Raw genomic sequence first — 13,467 nt, forward strand, 5'->3', positions numbered from 1 at the left:
GGGAGCCCGGCCGCCAGCATGCCATACTACACCCCCATCAGCTACCAGCTGTTCCTTATACGTTCACTGCAGTAAAGATATAGATTTACTATGGAACATATACTTTATATAACTCTGCAGATTTTCATTGCACGGCCCTAAATCAGTGTACCTGGCCATCCCTATGACAGGTGGGATCATTAGTAAAATAAAATCCATTTTGTTCTATTTCAGCCAAATACATTAAATATAAGGTACTGGCTGCCTTCTAAAGAATATCCCCGTCACATTACTTTTGGCATTTGCAGTTAGAGATAAAATGAATGAAACTGTCGCCAAAGTGAGAACAGTCTTATAGACTGTAAAAGGTATTGACTGAGTGACAGTCCCATGTGTCCTATATCCTACGCTTTCACCGCTAATTACTGGCATTGAGAGTTTACTGCCGGGCAGTGCACGTGTGCATGTGTGGGCACAGAGAGGGGTCCATTCGGATTGCTCTTAGTGCTGCAGAGCGCATGCCATTAAGATTGGAGCCACCCAGTAGAAACACCCTCCTGCTAGCAGACTCCAAAACTTTCAGCATGTGGCCCCTTATAAATAATGAAAGGGCCCATTACTCAATATATGCACTGGCCAGTTTATGGGGGCTTCAGGCTGGAAGGGCCTTATTGGACTGGGACGGGCAGCTTCCGAGCCACCTCCAGGGCTTTGCACCATACACACAGTCTTAATTATATCCATGTTCCAACAATGGGCCTAATTCAGACCTGATCGCAGCAGCAAAATTTTTCTCTAATGGGCAAAACCATGTGCACTGCAGGGGGGGCAGATGTAACATGTGCAGAGAGAGTTAGATTTGGGTGTGGTGTGTTCAAACTGAAATCTAAATTACAGTGTAAAAATAAAGCAGCCAGTATTTACCCTGCACAGAAACAATATAACCCACCCATATCTAACTCTCTCTGCACATGTTACATCTGCCCCGCCTGCAGTGCACATGGTTTTGCCCATCAGAGAATTTTTTTTTGCTGCAATCAGGTCTGAATTAGGCCTAGTGTTTTATTTCTAGTACTAAATAAACTTACAATAAATCCCTTCACTGTTGTCCAGAAAGGAGGAGTATTACTGAGTAGTATTATTCCATACACACCATCAGAGGGTACTTGTATAACTGAGGAAGACGCAGCGATACGCCTGAACAAGATGAAGGTGGATAAGTCACCTACACAGAGCCGCCCACCTGTTCTACATTCTCTCAGCTATTCCCACTGTTCACTCCCCCACACCATGGTTTGTGCTTCATGATTAGCGTAACGCACATGTGGTCCAAATACTTACAGACAATGATAATATAAAACTCACGTTAGTGAAGGAATCCTAAGATACTGTTGAGAAACCATGTATAATAAAACACTAACGCTGCTCCTCACTTTTATGGAATTCAAGTGTTTTACGCGCCGGGGGCCACTAGATGGCGCCCTATGGAGCAATTCAAGTGTTGCTCAGTTCGGACGTGCACAGCCGTCAGCGCTGACATTACTGTTATGTTGTTCTGTCATTCTGGCGGGCTGGTAACTAGCATATAATGTTTGTTTATTCAATCTGTGTTATTGATTAAATGGAATCCATACAATACTGAAACATAAAGGAGTCAACCCAATTATTTGAGAAAGTTGCGAGTTGCCACTGCCACGGTGTTTCAACACCAGCAATGGCACCCGAAGTTGCACGCCTCGCGGCCTGATTCTTGCCTGAAATTGCCCGCAGCCCTTTGGTGAGTTCGAGTTCAGGCTGCTGTAAAGTGATGTAAATGTGCGGCTGCTGACTTGCGGGTGTGAGATACTCACTCACAATTGGACTGACCCCTAACAGTGGCATCTGGCTGCTGTGGTCTATTCACATAATTTATTAGATGTTTACATTCTGTCAGTGCTGCTAGTATGGCGGTATGGAGCTGTACTGCATACCGGTAAGAAATTGCCAGCTGGTACTCAGTACCGCCACCCCGACGGACTTGCAGGGTGAGGGGAACTGCCCTCTCCTCCCCTCACACAGCAGCAGAAACAACAACATCAGCAGAGGTGTGTGTGTGTGTGTGTGTGTGTGTGGGGGGGTATGCACTGTGGGGAATTTGTGTATCTGACACCGTGGGGCATATGTGTATTTGGCACTGTGGGGCATTTGTGAATCTGGCACTGTGGGGCATTTGTGTATCTGGCACTGTGGGGCATTTGTGTATCTGGCACTGTGGAGCATTTGTGTTTCTGGCACAGTGGGGCATATGTGTATCTGGCACTGTGAGGGCATATGTGTATCTGGCACTGTGGGGGCATATGTGTATCTGGCACTGTGGGGGCATATCTGTATCTGGCACTGTGGGGGCATATGTGTATCTGGCACTGTGATGGCATATGTGTGTCTGGAACAGTAGGGCATTTGGGTGTCTGGCACTGTGGGGGCATTTGTGAATCTGGCACTGTGTGGTATTTGTGAATCTAGCACTGTGGGGCATTTGTGTATCTAGCACTGTGGGGCATATGTGTATCTAGCACTGTGGGGTCATATTTGTATCTGGACTGTGGGAACATATCAGGCACTGTAGGAGAACCTCTGGGGGCTAATGTGTATCTGGCACAGTGGGGGCGTATCTGGCACAATAGGGACATATTTGGCACTGTGGGGGCATATGTGTATCTGGCACTGTGGGGGCGTATCTGGTACAGGCACATATACTTCTGTTCTCTCCTAGTGAACCCAGGCACATATACTACTGTTCTCTCCTGGTGTAACCCAGGCACATATACTACTGTACTCTCCCGGTGTAACCCAGGCACATATACTACTGTTCTCTCCTTGTGTAACCCATGCACATATACTACTGTTCTCTCCTGGTGTAACCCAGGCACATATACTACTGTTCTCTCCTGGTGTAACCCAGGCACATATACTACTGTTCTCTCCTGGTGTAACCCAGGCACATATACTACTGTTCTCTCCTGGTGTAACCCAGGCACATATACTACTGTTCTCTCCTAGTGAACCCAGGCACATATACTTCTGTTCTCTCCTAGTGAATCCAGGCACATATACTACTGTTCTCTACTGGTGTAACCCAGGCACATGTACTACTGTTCTCTCCTGGTGAACCCAGACACATATACTGCTTTTCTCTCCTAGTGTAACCCAGACACATATACTGCTGCTCTCTCCTGGTGTAACCCAGGCACATATACTACTGTTCTCTCCGGGTGTAACCCAGGCACGTATACTACTGTTCTCTACTGGTGTAACCCAGGCACGTATACTACTGTTCTCTACTGGTGTAACCCAGGCACGTATACTACTGTTCTCTACTGGTGTAACCCAGGCACATATACTACTGTTCTCTCCTGGTGTAACCCAGGCACATATACTACTGTACTCTCCCGGTGTAACCCAGGCACATATACTACTGTTCTCTCCTTGTGTAACCCATGCACATATACTACTGTTCTCTCCTGGTGAACCCAGGCACATATACTACTGTTCTTTCCTGGTGAACCCAGGCACATATACTACTGTTCTCTCTTGGTGAACCCAGGCACATATACTACTGTTCTCTCCTGGTGAACCCAGGCACATATACTACTGTTCTTTCCTGGTGAACCCAGGCACATATACTACTGTTCTCTCTTGGTGAACCCAGGCACATATACTACTGTTCTCTCCTGGTGAACCCAGGCACATATACTACTGTTCTTTCCTGGTGAACCCAGGCACATATACTACTGTTCTTTCCTGGTGAACCCAGGCACATATACTACTGTTCTCTCTTGGTGAACCCAGGCACATATACTACTGTTCTCTCCTGGTGAACCCAGGCACATATACTACTGTTCTTTCCTGGTGAACCCAGGCACATATACTACTGTTCTCTCTTGGTGAACCCAGGCACATATACTACTGTTCTCTCCTGGTGAACCCAGGCACATATACTACTGTTCTCTCTTGGTGAACCCAGGCACATATACTACTGTTCTCTCCTGGTGAACCCAGGCACATATACTACTGTTCTTTCCTGGTGAACCCAGGCACATATACTACTGTTCTCTCTTGGTGAACCCAGGCACATATACTACTGTTCTCTCCTGGTGAACCCAGGCACATATACTACTGTTCTCTCCTGGTGAACCCAGGCACATATACTACTGTTCTTTCCTGGTGAACCCAGGCACATATACTACTGTTCTCTCTTGGTGAACCCAGGCACATATACTACTGTTCTCTCCTGGTGAACCCAGGCACATATACTACTGTTCTTTCCTGGTGAACCCAGGCACATATACTACTGTTCTCTCCTGGTGAACCCAGGCACATATACTACTGTTCTTTCCTGGTGAACCCAGGCACATATACTACTGTTCTCTCTTGGTGAACCCAGGCACATATACTACTGTTCTCTCTTGGTGAACCCAGGCACATATACTACTGTTCTTTCCTGGTGAACCCAGGCACATATACTACTGTTCTCTCTTGGTGAACCCAGGCACATATACTACTGTTCTCTCCCGGTGTAACACAGGCACATATACTACTGATCTCTCCTGGTGTAACCCAGGCACATATACTACTGTTCTCTCCTGGTGTAACACAGGCACATATACTACTGTTCTCTCCCGCTGTAACCCAGGCACATATACTACTGTTCTCTACTGGTGTAACCCAGGCACATATACTACTGTTCTCTCCTGGTGTAACCCAGGCACATATACTACTGTTCTCTACTGGTGTAACCCAGGCACATATACTACTGTTCTCTCCTGGTGTAACCCAGGCACATATACTACTGTTCTCTACTGGTGTAATCCAGGCACATATCCTACTGTTCTCTCCCAGTGTAACCCAGGCACATATACTACTGTTCTCTACTGGTGTAACCCAGGCACATATACTACTGTTCTCTACTGTTGTAACCCAGGCGCATATACTACTGTTCTCTCCTGGTGTAACCCAGGCACATATACTACTGTTCTCTCCTGGTGTAACCCAGACACATATACTACTGTCCTCTCCTGGTGTAACCCAGGCACATATACTACTGTTCTCTCCTGGTGTAACCCAGGCACATATACTGCTGTTCTCTCCATGTGTAACCCATGCACATATACTACTGTTCTCTCCTGGTGTAACCCAGACACATATACTACTGTCCTCTCCTGGTGTAACCCAGGCACATATACTACTGTTCTCTCCCGGTGTAACCCAGGCACATATACTACTGTTCTCTCCTGGTGTAACCCAGGCACATATACTGCTGTTCTCTCCTTCTGTAACCCAGGCACATATACTACTGCTCTCTCCCTGTGTAACCCAGGCACATATACTACTGTTCTCTCCTGGTGTAACCCAGGCACATATACTGCTGTTCTCTCCTGGTGTAACCCAGGCACATATACTACTGTTCTCTCCTGGTGTAACCCAGACACATATACTACTGTCCTCTCCTGGTGTAACCCAGGCACATATACTACTGTTCTCTCCTGGTGTAACCCAGGCACATATACTGCTGTTCTCTCCTTGTGTAACCCATGCACATATACTACTGTTCTCTCCTGGTGTAACCCAGACACATATACTACTGTCCTCTCCTGGTGTAACCCAGGCACATATACTACTGTTCTCTCCCGGTGTAACCCAGGCACATATACTACTGTTCTCTCCTGGTGTAACCCAGGCACATATACTGCTGTTCTCTCCTTGTGTAACCCAGGCACATATACTACTGTTCTCTCCTGGTGTAACCCAGGCACATATACTGCTGTTCTCTCCTGGTGTAACCCAGGCACATATACTACTGTTCTCTCCTGGTGTAACCCAGGCACATATACTACTGTTCTCTCCTGGTGTAACCCAGGCACATACTACTGTTCTCTCCTGGTGTAACCCAGGCACATATACTACTGTTCTCTCCTGGTGTAACCCAGGCATGTATACTACTGTCCCCGCCTCTCTTAAACTACCCCTGGGGGAAGATGATCACTCAGTACAAGTAACTATCAATTACCATTATCAGCGCCTTCTACAGGGTTGACTGCACTCTTACGATGTCAGGAAAACGCCCCCTTGACATCATAACCCATCTGCCGGAAACAAACCCCCGGGGCTGTAGTGTTCATTAGGATGGCACCTCACATGCACCCTTTTTTTTCTTTGGAAGACATGGCAAAGGACGATTCATCTGACCATGTCACCTTCCCTCAATGAGTAATCCCATTGCTTGCGATCACCACTGAACTAACAAACAGGTCTTACGAGCGGTTTATGGGCCACGGCCAAACATTGGTATCCTGATCTGTGGAGGTCTCAGGCTGCGGTGTGTGGTTACTTGGTCTTTGGTTGCTCTTCAGCATTGCCTTGCACAGTAGAATTATTGCAGAGATATTACATTCCCTGACTACGGGCTACCAACCACTGCTTCCCTTTGCTGATTACGTGTGTTCCCTGGTGATGTCACTTTGGAAGTTGTTGCTTGGGAAACCTTACAAAGATGATCTGTGTTGGTCACTGTATCTACTGCCAATTGCTCCCCAACAACCATCCATCTTCAGTGAGGACTCCAATTACCCTTATGTTAGTCATAATTATAGATTATCAGGGCAGTTCAGCATTTTTATGCATGACTACATACAATGGGAATAATTCAGACCTCATCGTAGCAGCAAATTTGTTAGCAGTTGGGCAAAACCATGGAGGTCATTCTGAGTTGTTCACTCGCTAGCTATTTCTTGCAGCGCTGCGAGCAGATAGTCGCCGCCTATAGGGGAGTGTATTTCCGCTTTGCAAGTGTGCAAACGCTTGTGCAGCCGAGCAATACAAAAACAGTTTGTGCAGTTTTTGAGTAGGTCTGAATTTACTCAGCCGCTGCAATCACTTCAGCCTGTCCGGTCCCGGAATTGACGTCAGACACAAGCCCTGCAAACGCTTGGACATTCCTGCGTTTTTCCAACCACTACCTGAAAACGCTCAGTTGACACCCACAAACGCCCTCTTCCTGTCAATCTTCTTGCGATTGGCTGTGCGAATGGATTCTTCGTTAAATCCATCGCCCAGCACCGATCCGCTTTGTACCCGCATGACGCGCCTGCGCATTGCGGTGCATACGCATGCTCAGTTTTGCCGAGTTTTGACCTGATCGCAGCGCTGCAAAAAATAGATAGTGTGCGATCAGGTCGGAATGACCCCCAATGTGCACTAAAGGTGTGGCAGATGTAACATGTGCAGAGAGAGTTAGATTTAGGTGGGTTATAGTGTTTCTGTGCAGAGTAAATACTGGCTGCTTTATTTCTACACTGCAATTTAGATTTCAGTTTGAATACACCCCACCCAAATCTAACTCTCTCTGCACATGTTATATCTGCCCCCCCTGCACTGCACATGGGGGGTCATTCCGAGTTGATCGCAGCCAGCAACTTTTTGTTGCTGGTGTGATCAACTAATCCACGCCTATTAGGGAGTGTATTTTAGCTTGGCAGGGGTGCGTTCGCTTGTGCAGCCCTGCTTAGTTAAAAAAGTTTTAAAGAAAGAGTAAGGCTGGATCTACTTACCCTGTGCGACGGATCCAGCAACGTTCCTCCCGGCTTTGACGTCAGACATCCGCCCTCCATTTGCCTGGACACGCCTGCGTTCGGACGGCCACTCCTCGAAAACGGCATCCAATGGTGAGTATCCGCTCCGGAACGCCTCTCCGCTGTCAATCTTCTTGCGATCGGCGCTGTATCTTCTTTTTTCGCTGTGTGTGCACACGCACATGCGCAGTTCCGACCTGTTCGCACCGCAGCGAAGAACCGCTGCGTGCGAACGGGTCGGAATGTCTCACATGGTTTTGCCCAACTGCTAACAAATTTGCTGCTACGATTAGGTCTGAATTACCCCCAATGCTCGGATATTTGGTTAAATGACGCACCAGTGTGGAAGCCCCTTACTTTCCATATGCCCATAAACCCAAATGTTCCCGATCTTTGTTCACCACCTGTGTGTATCTTTGTAAAGATTAATATTGCTATTAGATCTTTTATGGCATCAAACTGAGGTTTTGTTGAGAGCTTGAATATGAAATATCATTAATATACATACATACATACTGTATTTTCTTTTCTTTTCCAGATGAACCAACAAATTCATCAGATACAATTCTCACCTTGGAGGATCTTTTCAGAAAAGAGTTTTCTATCCAAAATCCAGAACCTAGATGGATCAACGGTAGGTGCACAACCAGTCAGCTCTTGGCGCTCTACGTTCTGTATATTTACTAAATATTGTTTGATTTAGTTACGTATTATCCAAGTTACTTTAGACTATGGCGTATGTTATAATACGGAGCTGTTACACATTGGTAACTGTATGATTATATAAAGTGGGAACAGTTACCGGAATGTTTGCAAAAAGCAAACGTGGAGTATATTGATTATGTATAAGCAACAGTTCATATGTGGATGAATGAGGTGACCGCCCAGACGTTTCATCGTCTGTTCGGTGTGGACTGTTTCCTTTGACTGTAGAACAGATGTTTGCTCAGCGTCAGACAAACAGAGTGTCTATATCACAATGTCCCCCAGCTGCTGTCAGGAATACTAAGGACAGTACATGTTAATATTAGGAGTCGAGGTGATGATAAAAAATGGCTTAAAATAATGAACGCTCAAAGCCCTTGGAACAACTAAATGCATTTATATGTTTGTTTTCATTCGCGCGTCTTACGATACATCACATTCAAAATAACGCCTCAATGTGTCAATTACATTCAAAGCGCAACGTGATATTTTGTAGCCGGTTGATCAAGTATGGGTGGCAAAGCAAACAAAAACTGCAACTTTGTACCTGGAACGATATGTGTTGCAATGCAAGGGGTGCAAATACAATCCCAACTGTAAAGTGTAATGGTATATGCTGACGCAATCTATACATATATAAATGGACACGTTTATGTGTGTGTGTGTGTGTGTGTGTGTGTGTGTGTGTGTGTATGTGTGTTCCAGCATAACTCTGGAATGCCTGGAGCAATTTACACCAAACTTGGATGGTAATTCAGACATGATCGTTAGGCTGCGTTTTCGCACAGCGAGCGATCAGGTGTAAGCTGCGCATGCATATGCACCACAATGCGCAGGCACGTCGCACAGGTATAAAGCGGATCGCCGCTCAGCAATGGGTTTGTGCGAAGAATCCATTCGCACAGGCAATTGCAAGGAGATTAACAGGAAGAGGGTGTATGTGGGTGTCAACTGACCGTTTTTAGGGAGTGTCTGGAAAAATGCAGCTGGGACCAAGCGTTTGCACGGCGGGTGTCTGGCGTAAATTCCGGTCCCGAACAGGCTGAAGTGATCGCAGCGGCATAACTCTGGAATGCCTGGAGCAATTTACACAGAGGCACCTCTGGATAGGGGCAGAGGCACCCACGTGTAAGGGCAGAGGCACCCACGGGTAGGGGCAGAGGCACCCACGGGTAGGGGCAAAGGCACACAAGGGTAGGGCAGAGGCACACACGGGTAGAGGCATAGGCATACGGGTAGGAGCAGAGGCACACACAGGTAGAGGCATAGGCATACGGGTAGGAGCAGAGGCACCTACGTGTAAAGGCAGATGCAAACTCGGGTAGGGGCAGAGGCACCCACTGGTGGGAGCAGAGGCATGCTTTAGTGTCGAAGCTAAGCAAGGAGACCTAGGGCCCTTTGACATAGAGTCAGCCTGCAAACCTAACATATGTAACATACAGCGGCCGGAGCTTGGTCTGTCGTCCCAGCATGTACAGCACTGAGCAGGGCAGCATCGGGGCAGAGAAGGAGGCGGATTATTCTCCTCAGCACCAGCAGTTACAGCACTGAGCAGGGCAGCATCAGAGGCGGGACGGGGCAGAGAAGGAGGCGGATTATTCTCCTCAGCACCAGCAGTTACAGCACTGAGCAGGGCAGCAGCAGAGGCGGAACGGGGCAGAGAAGGAGGCGGATTATTCTCCTCAGCACCAGCAGTTACAGCACTGAGCAGGGCAGCATCAGAGGCGGGACGGGGCAGAGAAGGAGGCGGATTATTCTCCTCAGCACCAGCAGTTACAGCACTGAGCAGGGCAGCATAGAGGCAGGACGGGGCAGAGAAGGAGGCGGATTATTCTCCTCAGCACCAGCAGTTACAGCACTGAGCAGGGCAGCAGCAGAGGCGGGACGGGGCAGAGAAGGAGGTGGATTATTCTCCTCAGCACCAGCAGTTACAGCACTGAGCAGAGCAGCATCAGAGGCAGGACGGGGCAGAGAAGGAAGTGGATTATTCTCCTCAGCACCAGCATTTACAGCACTGAGCAGGGCAGCATAGAGGCAGGACGGGGCAGAGAAGGAGGCGGATTATTCTCCTCAGCACCAGCAGTTACAGCACTGAGCAGGGCAGCATCAGAGGCAGGAGGGGGCAGAGAAGGAGGCGGATTATTCTCCTCAGCACCAGCAGTTACAGCACTGAGCAGGGCAGCATCAGGGGCGGGACGGGGCAGAGAAGGAGGCGGATTATTCTCCTCAGCACCAGCAGTTACAGCACTGAGCAGGGCAGCATCAGAGGCAGGAGGGGGCAGAGAAGGAGGCGGATTATTCTCCTCAGCACCAGCAGTTACAGCACTGAGCAGGGCAGCATCAGAGGCAGGACGGGGCAGAGAAGGAGGCGGATTATTCTCCTCAGCACCAGCATTTACAGCACTGAGCAGGGCAGCATAGAGGCAGGACGGGGCAGAGAAGGAGGCGGATTATTCTCCTCAGCACCAGCAGTTACAGCACTGAGCAGGGCAGCATCAGAGGCGGGACGTGGCAGAGAAGGAGGCGGATTATTCTCCTCAGCACCAGCATTTACAGCACTGAGCAGGGCAGCATCAGAGGTGGGAGGGGGCAGAGAAGGAGGCGGATTATTCTCCTCAGCACCAGCAGTTACAGCACTGAGCAGGGAAGCATCAGAGGCAGGATGGGGCAGAGAAGGAGGGGGATTATTCTCCTCAGCACCAGCATGTACAGCACTGAGCAGGGCAGCATCAGAGGCAGGACGGGGCAGAGAAGGAGGCGGATTATTCTCCTCAGCACCAGCATGTACAGCACTGAGCAGGGCAGCATCAGAGGCGGGACGGGGCAGAGGAGGAGGCAGATTATTCTCCTCAGCACCAGCATGTACAGCACTGAGCAGGGCAGCATCAGAGGCAGGACGGGGCAGAGAAGGAGGCGGATTATTCTCCTCAGCACCAGCATGTACAGCACTGAGCAGGGCAGCATCAGAGGCAGGACGGGGCAGAGAAGGAGGCGGATTATTCTCCTCAGCACCAGCAGTTACAGCACTGAGCAGGGCAGCATCAGAGGCGGGACGGGGCAGAGGAGGAGGTGGATTATTCTCCTCAGCACCAGCATGTACAGCACTGATCAGGGCAGCAGCAGAGGTGGGACGGGGCAGAAAAGGAGGCGGATTATTCTCCTCAGCACCAGCAGTTACAGCACTGAGCAGGGCAGCATCAGAGGCAGGACGGGGCAGAGAAGGAGGCGGATTATTCTCCTCAGCACCAGCAGTTACAGCACTGAGCAGGGCAGCATCAGAGGCAGGACGGGGCAGAGAAGGAGGCGGATTATTCTCCTCAGCACCAGCAGTTACAGCACTGAGCAGGGCAGCATCAGAGGCGGAACGGGGCAGAGAAGGAGGCGGATTATTCTCCTCAGCACCAGCAGTTACAGCACTGAGCAGGGCAGCATCAGAGGCGGGACGGGGCAGAGAAGGAGGCGGATTATTCTCCTCAGCACCAGCAGTTACAGCACTGAGCAGGGCAGCATAGAGGCAGGACGGGGCAGAGAAGGAGGCGGATTATTCTCCTCAGCACCAGCAGTTACAGCACTGAGCAGGGCAGCAGCAGAGGCGGGACGGGGCAGAGAAGGAGGTGGATTATTCTCCTCAGCACCAGCAGTTACAGCACTGAGCAGAGCAGCATCAGAGGCAGGACGGGGCAGAGAAGGAAGTGGATTATTCTCCTCAGCACCAGCATTTACAGCACTGAGCAGGGCAGCATAGAGGCAGGACGGGGCAGAGAAGGAGGCGGATTATTCTCCTCAGCACCAGCAGTTACAGCACTGAGCAGGGCAGCATCAGAGGCAGGAGGGGGCAGAGAAGGAGGCGGATTATTCTCCTCAGCACCAGCAGTTACAGCACTGAGCAGGGCAGCATCAGAGGCAGGACGGGGCAGAGAAGGAGGCGGATTATTCTCCTCAGCACCAGCATTTACAGCACTGAGCAGGGCAGCATAGAGGCAGGACGGGGCAGAGAAGGAGGCGGATTATTCTCCTCAGCACCAGCAGTTACAGCACTGAGCAGGGCAGCATCAGAGGCGGGACGTGGCAGAGAAGGAGGCGGATTATTCTCCTCAGCACCAGCATTTACAGCACTGAGCAGGGCAGCATCAGAGGTGGGAGGGGGCAGAGAAGGAGGCGGATTATTCTCCTCAGCACCAGCAGTGACAGCACTGAGCAGGGAAGCATCAGAGGCAGGATGGGGCAGAGAAGGAGGGGGATTATTCTCCTCAGCACCAGCATGTACAGCACTGAGCAGGGCAGCATCAGAGGCAGGACGGGGCAGAGAAGGAGGCGGATTATTCTCCTCAGCACCAGCATGTACAGCACTGAGCAGGGCAGCATCAGAGGCGGGACGGGGCAGAGGAGGAGGCAGATTATTCTCCTCAGCACCAGCATGTACAGCACTGAGCAGGGCAGCATCAGAGGCAGGACGGGGCAGAGAAGGAGGCGGATTATTCTCCTCAGCACCAGCATGTACAGCACTGAGCAGGGCAGCATCAGAGGCAGGACGGGGCAGAGAAGGAGGCGGATTATTCTCCTCAGCACCAGCAGTTACAGCACTGAGCAGGGCAGCATCAGAGGCGGGACGGGGCAGAGGAGGAGGTGGATTATTCTCCTCAGCACCAGCATGTACAGCACTGATCAGGGCAGCAGCAGAGGTGGGACGGGGCAGAAAAGGAGGCGGATTATTCTCCTCAGCACCAGCAGTTACAGCACTGAGCAGGGCAGCATCAGAGGCAGGACGGGGCAGAGAAGGAGGCGGATTATTCTCCTCAGCACCAGCAGTTACAGCACTGAGCAGGGCAGCATCAGAGGCAGGACGGGGCAGAGAAGGAGGCGGATTATTCTCCTCAGCACCAGCAGTTACAGCACTGAGCAGGGCAGCATCAGAGGTGGGACGGGGCAGAGAAGGAGGTGGATTATTCTCCTCAGCACCAGCAGTTACAGCACTGAGCAGGACAGCATCAGAGGCAGGACGGGGCAGAGAAGGAGGCGGATTATTCTCCTCAGCACCAGCAGTTACAGCACTGAGCAGGGCAGCATCAGAGGTGGGACGGGGCAGAGAAGGAGGCGGATTATTCTCCTCAGCACCAGCAGTTACAGCACTGAGCAGGGCAGCATCAGAGGTGGGACATGGCAGAGAAGGAGGCGG

The 13,467-nt window shown here is 50.1% G+C and overlaps 1 protein-coding gene across 2 annotated transcripts in view; it reads left to right on the top strand.

Annotated features, from left to right (window-relative positions):
- The window catches only part of DPP10 (dipeptidyl peptidase like 10), a 473,198-nt gene that overhangs the window by 155,470 nt on the left and 304,261 nt on the right, over window positions 1–13,467 (top strand). For both annotated transcript variants that reach the window (XM_063932900.1, XM_063932902.1), the window contains exon 3: window positions 8,125–8,220. In XM_063932900.1, the coding sequence (XP_063788970.1) occupies window positions 8,125–8,220 (96 nt within the window). The remainder of the gene's footprint in view (window positions 1–8,124; window positions 8,221–13,467) is intronic.

The sequence above is a fragment of the Pseudophryne corroboree genome, chromosome 7 (assembly GCF_028390025.1).
Source record: "Pseudophryne corroboree isolate aPseCor3 chromosome 7, aPseCor3.hap2, whole genome shotgun sequence".
Classification (NCBI taxonomy): domain Eukaryota; kingdom Metazoa; phylum Chordata; class Amphibia; order Anura; family Myobatrachidae; genus Pseudophryne; species Pseudophryne corroboree.